The 16993-nt window shown below is 45.1% G+C and overlaps 2 protein-coding genes across 3 annotated transcripts in view; one reads left to right on the forward strand and one right to left on the reverse strand.

Annotated features, from left to right (window-relative positions):
* Positions 1–6522, forward strand: part of ccdc61 (coiled-coil domain containing 61) — a 36231-nt gene extending 29709 nt beyond the window's left edge. Inside the window, exons 13-14 of one of the 2 annotated variants that reach the window (XM_048618169.1) lie at positions 173–245; positions 2885–6522. In XM_048618169.1, the coding sequence (XP_048474126.1) occupies positions 173–245; positions 2885–2979 (168 nt within the window). In that variant the 3' untranslated portion in view covers positions 2980–6522. The other variant, XM_048618168.1, reaches the window with a different exon arrangement.
* On the reverse strand, positions 6459–12057 carry opa3 (outer mitochondrial membrane lipid metabolism regulator OPA3). Its single transcript, XM_020516574.2, has 2 exons — positions 11877–12057; positions 6459–9032 (listed from the first exon to the last, which is right to left on the reverse strand). Exons 1-2 carry the CDS (start codon positions 12016–12018, stop codon positions 8707–8709), a joined length of 468 nt encoding a protein of 155 aa, XP_020372163.1. The 5' UTR covers positions 12019–12057; the 3' UTR covers positions 6459–8706.
* Between the last annotated feature and the right edge of the window lie 4936 nt (positions 12058–16993).

Consider the following 16993-nt stretch of genomic DNA (forward strand, 5'->3'; position numbering starts at 1 on the left):
ACCCCCTTCCCCTCCCCCATTACTGATGAAGGGTCTAGGCCTGAAACGTCAGCCTTCCTGCTCCTGTGATGCTGCTTGGCCTGCTGTGTTCATCCAGCTCTACACCTTGTTATCTCTGGCCTTCATTTGTGCTGTGATTCAATGAAATCGCCACCTCTTTATGTTTTTCCAGCCTCAAAGGAAACCAAAAGCTAAGAAACGTTTAGCCAGCACCCCAACTAAACAAAGCAAGGCATCTGACAAAGGTAAGCACATCGTTCTATACCATGAAATAGATCTTTGCACTGAACATCAGCGCATTTAACATAATACAACATTCCAAGCTGCTTCACTTCAATATAGAACAAAGTATTCCACCATCTCATATGATCAAACATTGGGTCACAAACATCTTGAGGAGGAAAGCAAGGTGAGAGGTTTAGGGAGGGAATTTCCAGAGTTTGGGGCCCAGGCAGCTGAACGCACTGCCGCCAGTGGCAGAGCGATTTTAAAATCTCGAGAGGCTGGAGTTGAAGGAGTGCTGAGATCTCGGAGGGTCATGATGCTGGAGGAGGTTATAGAGATGAGGCCATGGAACGATATGAGTACAAAGGTGAGGACTGCAGAATTCTTTACTGGGAGCCAGTGTACGTTGGTGAGCACAAGGGTGGTCTGGGAGTGGGATTTGATGTGAATTCGGATCTGGACAGCAATGTGCAAGATCAGCCAGGAACATGTCCGAATAGTCCAGCTAGAAGTAAAGGGATGAAGGAGGCTTTCAGCAGCAGATGAGCTGAAACAGGGGAAAAGCCAGTTGGTGTTCCAGGAGTGAGAGAAGTCTTGAGTAGAAGCTCATCTCGGAATCAATGTGACAAAGATTGCGAACACTCCATCGCCAGGGAGAGAGATGGAGTCACTAACTAGGGAACAGCGTCTGGAGCAGGAACCAGAAACTTGTCCCCAGTGGAGGACATTTCTGCTGCTCCAGTACTGGAAGTCAGATAAGCAGCCTGATCATTTTAGCAGAAATTAAAACAAAATGCCATAGAAACTCCGCAGCTTAGCTTTAGCATGCTTGCCTTCATCACTTAGACGTTTTGAGTATAGAAGTTTGGATGTTGTAGGTGACTTTGGTGAGGCCTCTTCTAAAGTACTGTGTGCAATTCTGGTCACCCGGTTGTAGGAAGGATATTGTTAAATTGGAGAGGGTTCTGAAAAGATTTTCCAGGATGTTGCCAGGAATGGAGGGTTTGAGTTATGGGGAGAGGCTGGATAAGCTGGGACACTTTCTTACTGGTGCATGGGAGGTTGGGAGGTGATCTTTATTAGGGGTTTATAAAATCATGGGGGGTATAGATAAGGTGAATGGCGGGTGTCTTTTCCCTAGGGTGGGGGATTTCAAAACTGGGGGCCATATTTTTAAAATGAGAGATGAAAGATTTAAAAAGACATGGGGGCAGTTTATTTTTACACAGGGGTTCACTTGTGGAATGAACTGCCTGAGGAAGTGGTAGATGCAGGTACAGTTACAACATTTAAAACACATTTAGATGATAAATACACGAATAGGAAAGGTTTGGACGGATATGGGCCAAGTGCAAGCAGGTGGAACCAGTTTAGTTTTGGGATTATGGCTGACATGGACTGGTTGGACCGCAGGGTGTGTTTCTGTGTTGTATGTCTCTGGTTTGAGAAACATTTCAAGTCCAGTATGACTCTTCTTCAGAACTTATCAGTTTGAGTCACACTGGACTCTCCAGATGTGCTGAGTTTCTCTGTCACTGTTTAGTTTCAGATTTCCAACATCTGCAGTATTTCACTTTTATTTGAGCGATACTTTAGCAAGTGGAACAGTTGAAGGGGTGATGGTGAGGTAGAGCTGGAGTGCCATTGGTGTCAGTGTGAAATGTGTTTTTGCCAGGAACAGCATGTAAATGAGAAATGGGAGGGGATCGAGGATAGATTACAGCGGGCCACAGAACAGAAGGAGAAAGCATTCGCAGGGTGCCTGCATCACAGTTGGAGAGCCTGCCTGGGTGGTGGTATTTCTCCTAGTTTAAGCTTGGCAATGCAGTGCTGTGTAGCTCATACGAGCTTTGTGCATCTTGCAAATAACATACAGATTAGGAGTAGCAGCTACTCAGCCTCTCAAACCTGCTCCACTGTTCAGTACAATCATGACTGATCTGATTGTGGTCCCAGCTTCACTTTCCTGCCTACCTCCAATACCCTTTGACCTCCTTCGTTCCCCATTATTATAAGGGGGCGACCTCCAAGGATTCACGACCTTCCAGGAGAGAACGTTCCTTCTTATCCCAATGTTAAATGGGACACCCTTTGTTTTTAAACTGTGTCCCCTAGTTCCAGTCTCTCCGACCAAAGGGAAACCCCTTTTTGCCCTGTCCAGTCCCTCCAGGATCTTGTATGTCTCAATGTCACCTCTCGTTCTCTTAAACTTGATCGATACAGGCTCAACTTAATCCAATTTTTCCTCGTACGTTAACTGCCTCATGCCACGAATGAGTCGAATGAACCTTCTCTCAGCTGCAACGATGTCCTTTCTTAAACAAGGAGGCTGAAGCTTCACTCAGTGCTCCAGGTGTGGTGTCCCCAACCCCCTGTACACATGTAGCGAAACATGCCTACATTTACATTCCATTCCTCTTGCTATAATCTGAACCCCTGATTTCAGCCCCACTGCTGGGTGCAAGATTCCTGTTGGAGAGAAAGAAGAACCAGGCGAAGGAGCAGTCGGCCGTGCAGATGTGGTGTGGAAACTACCTGGCTCAGCAAGTGTGCAAGCAGAGGAACAAAATAGTGTTTATGTGTTTAGCGCAGCTCTGATACCAAGTTGGATTTCCAAAGATGGAATCGTCTAAAAGCCTTTCTTCCCCACTCCCTCCAGAAAATTATCTAGACTCGTGCGACCTTTCTGAAATCGATGCCAGGCTCAACGCGTTGCAGGAGTACATGGAGAAGCTTGGTGCACGGACCGAGTGAGCCGAGGAGCAGATCCTTCAGTCGGGTGCTGTATGACAAACTGAGGGCACGGGAGGGGGACAGAGGGGGCTGGGTACGAGCGTGTGGACGCAGACACAACAGGCCCCACACCAATCACACCACCCGTGTAGCCCACGTCGGAATCAGCCAACCTGCATGGGCTAAACAGGGCTTCCTTTTCCCAGCCTAGATGGAAGAACTGAATGATTTGATTTGTTCGCTGTAAATAGGACTTTTTTAAAATGGGATAAGTTTCTGAACAGTTGGTGAGAGTTGTCACCTTTTGTGTGACAAACCTCGTGGCCAAATGCAACCTGAACACTACAGAATGCTTAACTGAAATTATCTTGTGTCTGGAGCTGGGTTTGATCAGGTGTAACCAATTTCTTAACCAGTTGACTATCCTGCTAGCTCCTCACTTGGGAGATCACAACCAGTGGCTGGTGAAAATGGGCTAGCAGAACTTGTCATGTGAATACAGATCATGGTTCTCCCCAGTATCCCGTACAATATTCAGAGAGCTGAGTATGAAATAACTGAGTGCTAGATTCCCTGGTTGCAATTCCTATATCAGACAAGCACAGACAATCGAGTGTAACAGGACAGAAGACACATGGCTGTTCAATGAATTAGATGTTGCCTAGGAAAAGGGAGTCAGTCACTTAGCCCCTTGCTCCTGACTCATCATTCGTTAAGACCTTGTCTGATCTGCAACTGAGCTCCGTATGCCTTCCTGACACATATCCATGCCTTTGGTCAACAAAACTAAGTCTGATTCAAAATTAACAATGGATTTAGCTGCTCTCTCTGGAAGCGAGTTCCAAACTTCTTACTATCATCATCACTTTCTTTGCCTATTGTTTCATGATTTTATCTCTCCTGCTGTCTGACCTTCTGTTTGTTCTACAGTCCCACCTACAGCATAAAACCCACCCCATTTCTACCTTCCTTTTGCTCTGAAGAGGAATCGCACTCCACCCTCAAAGTTGACTCTGTTTCTCTCTCCACATGCTGCCAGACCTGCTGAGTTTCTCTGGCACCTTGTTTTCATTTCTGTCGCACTTCATCTGTGGAAGTGTTTCGTAATTCCACTCCTGAAAGGTCTGGATACAGTGCCATAAAATAAAACAGAAAGCGGGAAACTTTGACGATTTCAGTTAATTCACGTAACAAGGCTATTGTTAAGTACGTGGGAAGGGGCAACAGTAGGCCATTCAGCCCTTCGAGCCTGCTCTGCCATTCTAGATTATGGCTGATATACCTCAAAGCTATTTTCCCACATTACTCCATATGCCTTCATATCATTAGTTTTTTGAAATCTGTCGATTTCTGTCTTAAGTGTCCAAGCCTCCCCAACCTGTGGGGTCACTAATTCCAAAGATTCACCACCCTGTGAGCAAATAAATTCCCCTTTTCTCCCTTACTCTGACTAGCTGTGGGCCTGTCTCGAACAAGGGCGCTCAGTGAAACTCCTTTCTGCATCCACACAGTTGAGTTCTTAAGAATTTTGTGAGTTTCAGTGAGATCACCTGTCTAAACTCTGAAGAATACAGGCCTAATCTCTCCTTTTATAAATTACGACCATTTGATCAGAACGAGTTTTTTGTCCTTGTTTTAGTATCAAATTATTTCATGTTTCCAACACTTTACCTTCTCCATCTACAAGTTCATTTTTGAAGAATTCCAGAATATCACTTCAAAATTTACCTGTAGCGGTTTCCACTGATTCCTGTTAAGAATGGAATAAGAACTTGATTAGCCATTTGGCCCCATTCAGTAGGATCGTGGCTAATCCAACACTCGTGTCTACATTCCTGCCCTACCCCCATAACCCTTGATTTCCCCTACTGATCAAGAATCTATCTATCTCAGCCTTAAAGCTGCAATTTAAGTAATATTTGGCATTTAGCCTTTTCTATTCCCTTAAACTTTCTTTCTGTGACGCACTGAGATTACCGGTCAAGATTTTTTGGTCAACCCAGACCTTTCACTCTTAATCAGGTGCATGATTTCTAAAGCGAATTTGCCTGAATGCTGTCTGTATTTGTAGATCATGCAGCTTTCTCTTTGGTTCTATTTTCTGTTTCATCAAACCAGTCGCACGGCAACACTTGAGAAATCTTTGCAGTTTTTATCTTGTCTGTGACTTTCAAATGACCCTCCCCTGTGCTGCTTGTGTAATGGTGACTGGAGAATTGCAAACTGACCAGCTACTGTGGATTTTGACCTAATTGGTTCATGTCCTATTTTTAAACTTGTGCTTTTATTAATTTTTTAAAATTTATTTTTGAGGTAAATGTAGTGGCAGACTGGATGTAATTCAAGAGGAAGATGTGCTGGTGGGAAAATTTGTGGTGTCTTGTGAAAGCTGGTTCTGAATTATCAGCTCAGGGAGCAGGATGAGGCCATTCGGCCCCTTGAGCCTGCTCCACCATACAGTAAGATTGTGGCTGATCTTATCAAGTCATAAGTTCTACTTTCCTGCCTACCTCCTAATCTATTCTTAAAAATCCATCTAACTCCGCCTTAACTAAATTCAGTGATCTGGCCTTTGCAGTTCTCTGGGGTTGGCCTGGGATGTGTTGAGGCCACCCCTGGGTGAGTAAAACTTATAACCGTGCCACAGCTTATGCTGTGACTTATGCGTGCAAACACCACTAGTGCTTCTTTTTTTTCCCCTTCCAGTGGGTAAATTCTCATGTGTCGATGCAATGCTTCAGACTTTCTTCCTGATTAGTTTGAGGGATCTACTTATTTATTTTAATTTTTTTTTATGTGTTGGTTTGGGTTCAGGTGAGCTCAGTCCTAGTTAGTTGTCATTCTTTTTGTCACTGTTAGCTAAAACCATGCTGTCGAGGGTAGCAGGAGTCTTTTGTCATACTGTGCTGTTGCGTTTTACCAGTTCTGTGCTGAGCTGAGCTGGACAGAGAGCTGTAACTCATGTCATACACATGGACAACTCAGTCATCTCCTTGCTGTCGCTCTCCTACAGCTTGAGACGGGGCACAGTAGTTCCAGTCTCGAAGTTAAAAACCAAAAAGGCTCCAAGACTGACAGTGCAGCTGACACATTTTTGACTATTCGGTTTTAGATACCTTTGATATCAGAATTGGAGTTCGGGCTGATTTTCACCAAGGCAGCTTTAACCTTATAGAAAGGATTGTTTTGTACTTGCTGAGTGCAAGTAGTGCACAGTTACTCTAAAGCTGGCACATTAGAGTATGAGAGGTGGAAGATGTTTATTTTAGTTGTAGGTTTAATGACCCTGCTTGCAGTCATAACTAAACTGCTTCTAATTTCAAGTTCGGCATTAATTCCTGCAGCTGTTCCTTAACCCATCCCTGCCATGGCACCAACAACAAAGAATGGTACAAGGATTTGGCAGACAGCTACAATTTACTGTTGTCTTAAGTGTGTACTGTAGGTGACCCTACTGTTGCCACTCGTAGCTTCATTATATTCAAGTTTTAAACAAATCACACTGTCATCAATAGATTTTATTTATGATTTTACAATTGTTTTGTAAATAAATCTTTTATTGAAGATAAATGAGCATGTTAGTCATTAAAGCATAGATCACATCACTGTGCTGAGACCCCACACACTCACAGACCTCAGTATCCACAGTCCTACTAACACTCCACACCTATCTTTTGCAATCTTGGGGAATGAGCAGAGATTACTGAAGGGGTCGGACGGGGAAGCTGAGAAAATTACAATACGGTAATGGTAAGAATCAAGTACCTATTGCTTTTAAACAAAAAAGTAGTTGTAATATTATCCTACTGGACCACAGGGATGCACTCACATCGAAGAGAGAACTAGTGGTGGTTCAACTCAAGGGTCATGACTGCTCAGGTCAGGAGAGAGGTTGAGGAGAATCCTTCATGGTAACTTCAGCTGGTGTGGGAATTGAACCCATACTGTTGGCACCACAATCACAACCCTGTTGTTTGCCACTGAAAGGTGGCATCTCCAACAGAGTCCCAATCAGTCAAATATATTATGCTTCAATCTGTCTAAATTGGGACTGGAGCTCACATCTGCCTGATGTAGAGGCAAGAGAGCTTTCCTCTGAGCCACAGTTGGGCTGTGTGTGAAATTGAGGTAAGCACAACTGGCCATTTTAGTGTTACCATTCCCAGCCACTACAATGCTAATGAAACTGGAACCCTGGAGTCCATTTGTGTAGATGCATTATTACAAGTAACAATTTGGCCTCCACAAATTTATTCTAGATATGAAAATATCTTAGTGAAGCCAATGCCTAATACTCAAGTGTATTTTCAATACAAACATGGTAATTGTGAAAATGTAGTAATAGAGCAAGCATAGTCTTCATCACCTGACGATTTCAAAATGGCGATAGTCTCCCTTCACCATGTTTCCAATTTGAGAAACAAGTTTAAATGTACCTTTAATTCATGACCCCAGGCAGACTCCCAACATTTACTCAGCCGTCACCCCTTCAGGATGCTCTTGGGATTAAATCCACAGATTCAGATAGCCTATCCTGCCAGTGATTTTTTCACAACTCAACTTGATGTTATACATAGTTGCACTTTAGCAAAATATTAACATTGTGGAAGGGTTCAGGAGAGAGGGATAGGGAGGGAGCCTCAATCCTTTCCCACTGACAAAAAAAATGCTACCGTTAACAGAATGGAAAGTAAATCCAGCCCTTTACTGGTGAAGTTTATAACTCCACCAGAAATGAAGAAACATGATCCATATTTCACTTTTAAATAAATCACTAGCTCAGGCAGTAACGCAAGGAGAGTCTGCAATACAAGATCAGAAGGTGGGATTCAGAAGCTCAGAAGTCCTCTCCCTATAAAGCTGTTGGGGTGCCACATTGTCAGTGCAAGTTATCATTCCTTTATGTAAATTGGCATTTGGTATCCCCTTACAATTTTACTTGTTTTCTTGTTACTGGACACGTTTAGCGTACTGGTAAAGGCTACAAGAAAGAAAAATGACAATTCATCCTAAAGGTGCAAGATGTGTGTCTCTGTCATTGACCAGTCTTAAATTTTTTTAACACATCTAAGTGTGTGCACAGAACTAAAATACAGCCAGGAATATAAACTCGAATGTGGCAACGTTGCACATTGAAAAATACCCTTTTGACCAAAATTACCAAACACAGTAGTGTTTTCCAAGCAGTAGACACTATTGTGGGTGAAAGAGACATTTGCTTTACTCAAACGAGGCAAGTCAGGGTGACACAGGTTCTCAAAAGCAGTTTCTGCAAGGCACTGTGTTGCGAGACTATAGCTCCTTCCAACTCCTGGGTCCTCCAGTGCAAAGTAACTTACATGGCATGAAACTCTGTCTTAACCCAGGGAATGGTTCAACACAACGCAGCAAAATTTAAACTCACATGATTGCCAAACTGTTATGGGGTCCCAAGGCACACCCACAGTGACAGCACAAACAATGGTTTATACAGCCATGAATTCAAATATGTGAGTACAAACAATACAAAGGAATTTACAGCATCCACACTTGTGTCAAAAATCAGAGGTTTTTTACAGGAGGCAAGTGATTAGTCTTCAGTGCTCAAACCCTTCTGCTCCCGCATCCTAACATAGCAGGACTCACTTGGAAGAGTTTTTTAAAACCCAAGCAACTGTCTGAATTGGGCTAACTTTCATCCCCGTCAACGGATTTTTTTTTTTTTTAAAACCAGTCATCACGGTCTCTCTCGAAACTCGGAGCAGAGTGCTACTTCGAGGCCTGAGGCAGAGAGTGGACAAGGCGATGGTTTTCTCGGATGCGGGCGTCGAGTTCCTCGACGGTCAGGGAGAGCTGGGCGACCTGCTCCTGCAGGCTCTGCAGCGTGCTGTTCAATTCCTCCTCTTTCCTCGCTGAGTTGGCAGACTGCCTCATGTACTCGGCAAAGATGCAGACACCTCCGATAAAGAACACAATCCCCTCTCCCAGGAGCTCAGCACCCAGGTCCGCTGCCACCTCCTCGCTCAAGGGTTGCACCTGACCACTTCTGAACCCCATGATCCTCATCTTGGTTTTCATTTCAATCCAGTGATAGACTGCAACAGAAGGGACACCAAGTCAGGTCGCAGTCTCTGTCTCAACGTCTATTCCAGGAATTCTGCCAACTCACAAACAGTCTACCTCCAACACCCAGGTGCATTTTCTATCCCCAGCCTGTGCTAAATTCACCTCCCTCGCCCAGGGCTACACACACCATGTCTGACATTCCATACTTAAGATAAAACCAACCAGTGCTTCTGCTCCTGATCACTGTCCAATTGCACCCCTTCCCCCAATCTTGCTTGAAGATGTACAGACTCTAAGGTTGATCTGTGATGCCTTCCTTGTTTGAACAAATAGCCAACTTTCAAAACTGAGCTTTTGGGGTACCAGTGCTGAAACAAAGCACCAGGAAAAAGTCTCTGAAAGTTCTGGCAGATGGGAACATTATTCAGTGTTTTGGGTGTTGAAGTCAATCAAGGAGTGCATACATGAATTACTCCTTTCACCGTCCTTTCTGGATTTACAGCTTTCAGAGGAAGAATCTTATAAAAGGCCCAAATCCAGTGAAACTGAAAGTGAATAGTAGTACTCCACTCCTATGTGACCAGATTTACATTTCCATAGCCTGCCTATTACTCACTCTCACCTCCCTATTTACCCCATACCCTGCACTCCTTTACTTCCCAGTGCTCCCACCAATTCCCATCTTCCCCTCCACAACCACGTCCACCTTTCCTCGCACTGTCTCATCCATTACCCTCCCCCAAAACCCTCACCTTTCCCTTTGAATGTATCTTCAGCAACTTGGCTTCCATAGCCTTCAGTATCATCGAGTCATAGAGCTGTCCAGCATGGAAACAGACCTTTGGTCCAACTTGTCCATGCCCATCAGATATCCTAAACTGAGCTAGTCCCATCTGCCAGCATTTGACCCATATCCCTGTAAACGCTTCCTATTCAGATGCCTTTTAAATGTTGTAATTGTACCAGCCTCCTCCACTTTGGCAGCTCATTCCATATACACACCACCCTCTGCATGAAAAAGTTGCCCCTTAGATCCCTTTTAAATCTTTCCCCTCTCACCTTAAACCTATGCACTCCCCTACCCTGGGGAAAAGTCCTTGACCATTCATCCTATCCATGCCCCTCATTATTTTATAGAACTCTAAGGTCATCCCTCAGCCTCTGATGCTCCAGGGAAAATAGCCCCAGCCTATTCAGCCTCTCCCTATAGCTCAAACCCTCCAACCCTGGCCACATCCTTGTAAATCTTTTCTGAACCATTTCAAGTTTCACAACATCCTTCCTATAGCAGGGAGATCAAAACTGAACACATATTCCAAAAGTGGTCTAACCAATTGCACAATGTTCAGCACCATTCGTGACTCCTCAGATACTGAGGCAGTCCATGTTCAAATGCAAAAAGATCTGGACAATATGCAGACTTGGGCTGACAAGTGGCAAGTGACATTCTTGCCATACAAATGCCAAGCTAAGACCATCACCGATAACAGACAATGTAACCGCCACACCTTGACATTCAACGGTGTTATCATCACTGAATCCCCCAGGATATTGATGCTGGGGGATTCAATCATTGACCAGAAACTCAACTGGATTCACCACATAAACACAGTGGCTACAAGGGCAGGCCAGGAGCTAGGAATACTGCGGCGAGTAACTCACCTCCTGATTCCTCAAAGCCTGTCCACCATCTACAAGGCACAAGTCAGGGGTGTGATGGAATACTCCCCACTTGCCTGGATGGGGGCAGCTCCAACAACACTCAAGAAGCTTGACACCATCCAGGACAAAGCAGCCTGTTATTGGTGATGGTCTTAGCTTGGCATTTGTATGGCAAGAATGTCACTTGCCACTTGTCAGCCCAAGCCTGCATATTGTCCAGATCTTTTTGCATTTGAACATGGACTGCCTCAGTATCTGAGGAGTCACGAATGGTGCTGAACATTGTGCAATTGGTTAGATCACTTTTGGAATATGTGTTCAAAGCAGAGTGGCATGATCCACAAGCATCCACTCCCTCCACCACCGACACTCAGTAGCAGCAGTGTGTACTATCTACAAGATGCACTGCAGAAATTAACTAAAGCACCTTCCAAACCCATGACCACTTCCATCTAGAAGGATAAGGGCAGCAGACATATAGGTACACCACCACCTCCAAGTTCCCCTCCAAGCCACTCACCATCCTGACTTGGAAATATATCACCGTTCCTCCACTGTCACTGGGTCAAAATCCTGGAATTCTCTCCCTAAGGGACATTGTGGGCCAAACTACAGCAGGAGGACTGCAGTAGTTCAAAAAGGCAGCTCACCACCACCTTCTCAAGGGCAACTAGGGATGAGCAATAAATGCTGGCCCAGCCAACGACACACGCATTCCACAAATGAATAGAAAAAAAGTCCTCAACATGACATCCCAACTCCTATACTCCATGCACTGACCAATAAAGGGAAGCATATCAAACGCCTTCTTCACTATCCTGTCTACCTGTGACTCCACATCCAAGGTATTGTTAACGAGAAACAATGTTCAGGGTCGTGGAGAAAGGCAGGAATTTAGCATTGAATGAAAATGCGCAGGGAGCCCGTCCTGACGCGATGGGCTGAGTGGCCTCCTGCACCATTCTGTGCTTGTGCCTCTCTCCAGCCTCAAAGTGACATTCAGCCAGCAGCCTATCCCAAGAAGCCCCGCCCTCCGCCCGTCAGTCAGCACCAGCGACACAGTGATTGGTCACTATGCCAATACCCGTGGGTCCCATTGGTCGCAGCGGCTGTCGGTCATCGACCGTGGCGGGCTGGACATCCGGCGGTAAGTCCCCCCCCCCCCCCCCCCGGGGCCAACCCGCTTCTGGCTGCGCGGCTGCCTCACTCACCCTGCGCCGGGGGCAAGCAGATGTAACGCTTAAAGAATGGATTCCTCCGGGCGCTGGCCTTGATGGAGTTGGCTAGCGGCCGGCTGACCTGGCGGATCCCAAGCATCAACAGCTTGGCGATGGGGAAGGCGCCGACCACCATGGCGACCGGTGTCGTCACTTCCGTAAGGAACGTCCCGCCCCCTTTGGTGACGTCAGTGGAACGGCCCCTTTGTGATACAATTAGGTGGAGCCTTTCGTGACGTCACCGAGGGTGTACACGTCACCCTCTTAAAGGGCCATACCCAGCACTCCATCCTTTACAAGAATGAAGTCTACATGCCAACACAAGCTTTGATAATTATAGCTTAAATTCTAACTCTAGCTCAAATGATCATTTCTCACTCAAATTTCTCACTGTTCTGGAGTTCCAGTGTCAAATTCTGCCGCAGCATATATTGGAATTTGAACTCAAAAGAAAAATATCAGGAATTAAGATATTAATTAATAAAGATATCAAGGTGTAATGGTGACCATGAAACTACTATCGATTGTTGTAAAAACCCACCTGGTTCACTCATGTCCTTTAGGGAAGGAAATCTTCCATCCTTACCTGGTCTGTTCACTACATGACTCCAGGCCCACACCAACGCGTTTGATTCTTAACAGTCCTCTGAGCGATGTGAGATGGACAATACATGCTGGCCTTTTCAGCAACACCCTCTTCCAATGAATTAATAATTATTTTTTTAAAAAATCAGAACGCTGCAGATGCTGGAAATCTGAATCAAACAGAAAACGCTGGAGAGTCTCAGCAAGGCTGGCAGCTTCTGTGGAGATGGAAGCAAGAGTTAACATTTTGAGTCTAATGTGACTTTTCTTGAAGAAGCACCATCCATTCACATCCACTGTAGCTCGTCTGCAACCAATCAATCATCCAACTAGTCTTAGAGTGTTTACAGAACGGAAAAAGACTGATGTTTATAAAATATTGAGGGGTATTGGTAGAGTTAATGGTAGTTGTCTTTTCCCTAGGATGGAGGATTTTACGACTAGAGGGCACATTTTTAAAATGAGAGGAGGGAGATTTAAAAAAGATACCAGGGGCAATTTTTTTACACAAGAGGGTAATTCACTTATGGAATGAACTTCCAAGGAAGTGGTGGATGTGGGTACAATTATAACATTTAAAAAACATCTGGTGGGGTATATGAATAGGAAAGATTTAGAGGGATATATGGAAAATGCTGGGGAGGTGATGGTCTGGTGGTATTATCGCTGGATTGTTAATCCAGAGACCCAGATAACTTTCTGGGGACACAGGTTCGAATCCCATCACAGCAGATGGTGGAATCTGAATTTAATAAAATATCTGCAATTAAGAACCTAATGATGACCGTGAATCCATTGTTGATTGTCGGAAAAACCCACCTGGTTCACTAATGTCCTTTAGGGAAGGAAACTGCCTTCCTTACCTGGTCTGGACTACATGTGACTCCAGACCCACAGCAATGGGGTTGACTCTGGACAATTAGGGATGGGCAATAAATGCTGCCTGGTCAGCAACACCCTCATCCCATGAATGAATAAAAATAAAGGGGATTAGATTTAACTGGTCGGCGTGGATGAATTGGACCAAAGGGTCTATTTTGGTGATGTATAGTTCTATGACTATGACATTTTGGATAAGTACATGAATAGGAAAAGTTTGGAACGATACGGGCCAGGATCAGACTTGTTGGACTAGCTTAGTTGGGATTATGTTCGGCATGGACTGGTTGGACCAAAGAGTCAGTTTCTGTGTTGTATGACTCTGTGCCCGCACTGGTCATCATGCATCCATAATTTTTTTCAATATATAATGTTGAAATGCAAGTCGGTGTTATCACAATTTTGAATAATGAGAGATGTGCAGGTATTTTTAACAGAATGGGAGGAGAGTGTTGATGAGGAGAAGAATAAAATACACCGTGTTATTTCAGGTATGCAGAGTCTATGGAAGGTGTCTGCCTTGTGAGTTTGTGATGTGCAGGTATTTTTACCAGAATGGGAGGAGAGTGTTGATGAGGAGAAGAATAAAATACGCCGTGTTATTTCAGGTATGCAGAGTCTATGGAGGGTGTCTGCCTTGTGAGTTTGTCTCTACGCAAACAGTAAATAAAAACCAAAAGAACTGCAGATGCTCTAAACCAGAAACTAAAACAGAAATTGCTTCAAAATCTCAGCCCAGGTCCGGCAACATCTGTGGAGAGAAATCAGAGTTAACATTTCGGGACAAGTGACCCTTCCTCAGAACAGTTTTTGAGGACAGGACACTCTACCCGAAACGTTAACTCTAATTTCTCTCCACAGACGCTGCCAGGCCTGCTGAGCTTTTCCAGACTCCTGCTTGTTGACTACAGCTCCGCCTTCAACACCATTAGCCCCTCCAGGCCAATCTCAAAACTCCATAACCTTCCACCCTCTGCAACTGGATCCTCAGCTTTCTGACCACAGGCCACAATCAGTGAAGAGAGGTAACTGCACCTCCTTCATAATAACACTCAATGCTGGAGCCTCCCATGGATGCATCCTTAGCCCCCTACTGTACTCTCTGTACTCCCATGACTGTGTTGTCAAATTCCAAACGAACGCCATCTACAAGTTCGCTGATGACACCACTATAGTGGGATGGATATCTAACAATGACAAGTCAAAATACAGAAGGGAGATAGAGGGCTTGGTGATGTGGTGCAATGAAAATAATCTGTCTCTCAAATTCGGCAAAACTAAAGAACTGATCATTGACTTCAAAAAGAAAGGAGGAGAACACACCTCCATCTACATCAACAGAACTGAGGTTGGGAGGGTGAAGAGCATCAAGTTCTTCGGAGTGACGATAACTGACGACCTGTCCTGGACATCCCACGTAAATGTGACAGTTAAGAGCCTCTTCTTCCTCAGGCAGCTCAGGAAATTTAGCATGTCCACAAGGTCCCTCACCAACTCCTACAGGTGCACTATTGGAAGCATTCTGTCCAGGTCCGTAACGGCCTGGTATAGCAACTGCTCTGAACATAAGAAATTACAGAAGGTGGTGTGCACAGCCCAGACCATCATGGAAGCCAACCTTCCATCCATGGACTCTATTTACACGACTCACTGCTGCAGAAAGGCAGCCAACATCATCAAAGACCCATCGCACCCCGGAAATGATCTCCTACAACCTCTTCCATCAGGCAGAAGATACAGAAACTTGAACATACACACAAGCAGGTTCAGGAACAGCTTCTTCCCAGCCGTTATCAGACTGATGAACGGACTCTCTACCCTCAAATAACGCTGATCTTGCTAATGTTGATCTCGCCTCGTGCACGCCCTGTGCAATGTAACCTCTATGCCTTTGTCTAAAACTTTTTGATCTTTACATCCTTTGCTGACTATGATCTGCCTGTACTACTTGTAAACAAAGCTTTTCACTGTATTTTGGACAATCAATCAATCAAATAAATAAGAAATTTCTGTTCTTGTTGTCTATGCAAATAGTACATTTAGAATTCACAAAAACCTTCCAGGGATTTGACAGGGTCAATCTCACAGGACTACGAGAAAACAGCAGTGGAGAGGGACGAATATTTCAAGGCGCCAATACAGACACGATGGGCCTAAGGGCCTTCTTCTGTCCTGCATCATCCTCTGACTCATGACCGGTTGTCCCTCAATTTGAAAATGACCTCTTACCTAAGGTCACGAGTTTCTGCCTGTTCGGTCTGATTCTTGACTCATGGAATTTGGGTACATAAGACCACACATCCTATGAGGTACAGGGGCCTGGAAAGTGGGATTTGCTTCATTTTTCTTCCTTCTCTAGCGCTCGACTTTATCGTTTAGATATCGGGGCTCAAAGCATGATGCAGTTTGACGAATGAGTGGCTGCCATTTTGAACAGATAATAAAAACTGCCAAGGCTGGAGTCAGAGATAACACAGTGTGGACCTGGAGGAACACAGCAGGTCGGGCATCATCAGAGGAGCAGGAAAGCTGACGTTTCGGGTCGGGACCCTTCTTCAGAAAAACGTCAACTTTCCTGCTCCTCTGATGCTGCCCGAGCTGCTGTGTTCCTCCAGCTCCACACTATGTTACACCATTTTGAACAATCGGTTGCTTTTTCTTCCTGATCAATAATGCACTTTAAGGGGAACTCCTGAGTGTCTTCACAGCCTTATCTTTGTGCTCCGTTGGAACGCTGGACACTTATATACAAACTAGGAACAGGCTGCAGGCTCCCCAGGCCAAAAAGGAGCTTTGAGCTTGCTTTGCTAGAGCACTGCAACAGGCCCGAGGCAAAAACGTTGTCCAGGGAACACGGTGATCTGTTGAAGTGGCAGGGAACTGGAAGCTAAGGATCATATTGCAATCAGAATATAGGTGTTTTGCAGAGTGGTCTCCCCAGTGTAGAGAAGACCACAGTGTGAGAAGCAAATACACTAGACTAGATTGAATGTTCTGTTGGTAAAATCACTGCTTCACCGAGAAGATATAGAAACACGGAATCCCTACAGTACAGAAAGAGGCCATTCAGCCCATTTAGTCAGCACCGGGCACACAAAGAGCATTCTTCCCAGACTCACTGACCCACCCTATCCCTGGGACCCCACATTTCCCATGACTAACCCACCTAACCTGTACATCCCTGAACACTATGGGGGCAATTTAGCACGGCCAATCCACCCTAACCTGCACATCTTTGGACTGTGGCAGAAACCCACGCAGACACGGGGGGAATGTGCAAACTCCACACAGACAGTCGCCCGAGGCTAGAATCAAACCTGCGTCCCTGACTAACCACTGTGCCATCCATATGTCTGGGCCCTTGGGCTGTGTGGAGAGAGGTGGTAAAGTTTCTGATTTTTTAACTTGCATTACTGTGTGACAGCACTAGATGGCAGACTTACCTGCAAATTTCACACAAGTTGGCCTTATGTCTCCACATCTCCCTTGATACTACGAAGAATTAGGGGTAAGCCTGGAGAAGTTGGACAAGGTTCTCCTTAGAGTAGCGGGGGGGTGGCCCAGGGGGAGGTGAGGGACCTTGTGTCAGGGAGAGTGACAGCGGCTGGGAAAATCACCCCAGAATTTTCAAAATCACTGCATTGTCT

The sequence above is a fragment of the Rhincodon typus genome, chromosome 39 (assembly GCF_021869965.1).
Source record: "Rhincodon typus isolate 14 chromosome 39, sRhiTyp1.1, whole genome shotgun sequence".
NCBI classification, from domain to species: domain Eukaryota; kingdom Metazoa; phylum Chordata; class Chondrichthyes; order Orectolobiformes; family Rhincodontidae; genus Rhincodon; species Rhincodon typus.

Bases quoted from the DNA above. Each gene is read 5' to 3' on its own strand.
- opa3 (XM_020516574.2), bottom strand. From the start codon at position 12,018: ATGGTGGTCGGCGCCTTCCCCATCGCCAAGCTGTTGATGCTTGGGATC. The intron at 9,033-11,876 runs GTGAGTGAGGCA...CTTCTGTTGCAG, and splicing joins CTGCTTGCCCCCGGCGCAGG to TCTATCACTGGATTGAAATG.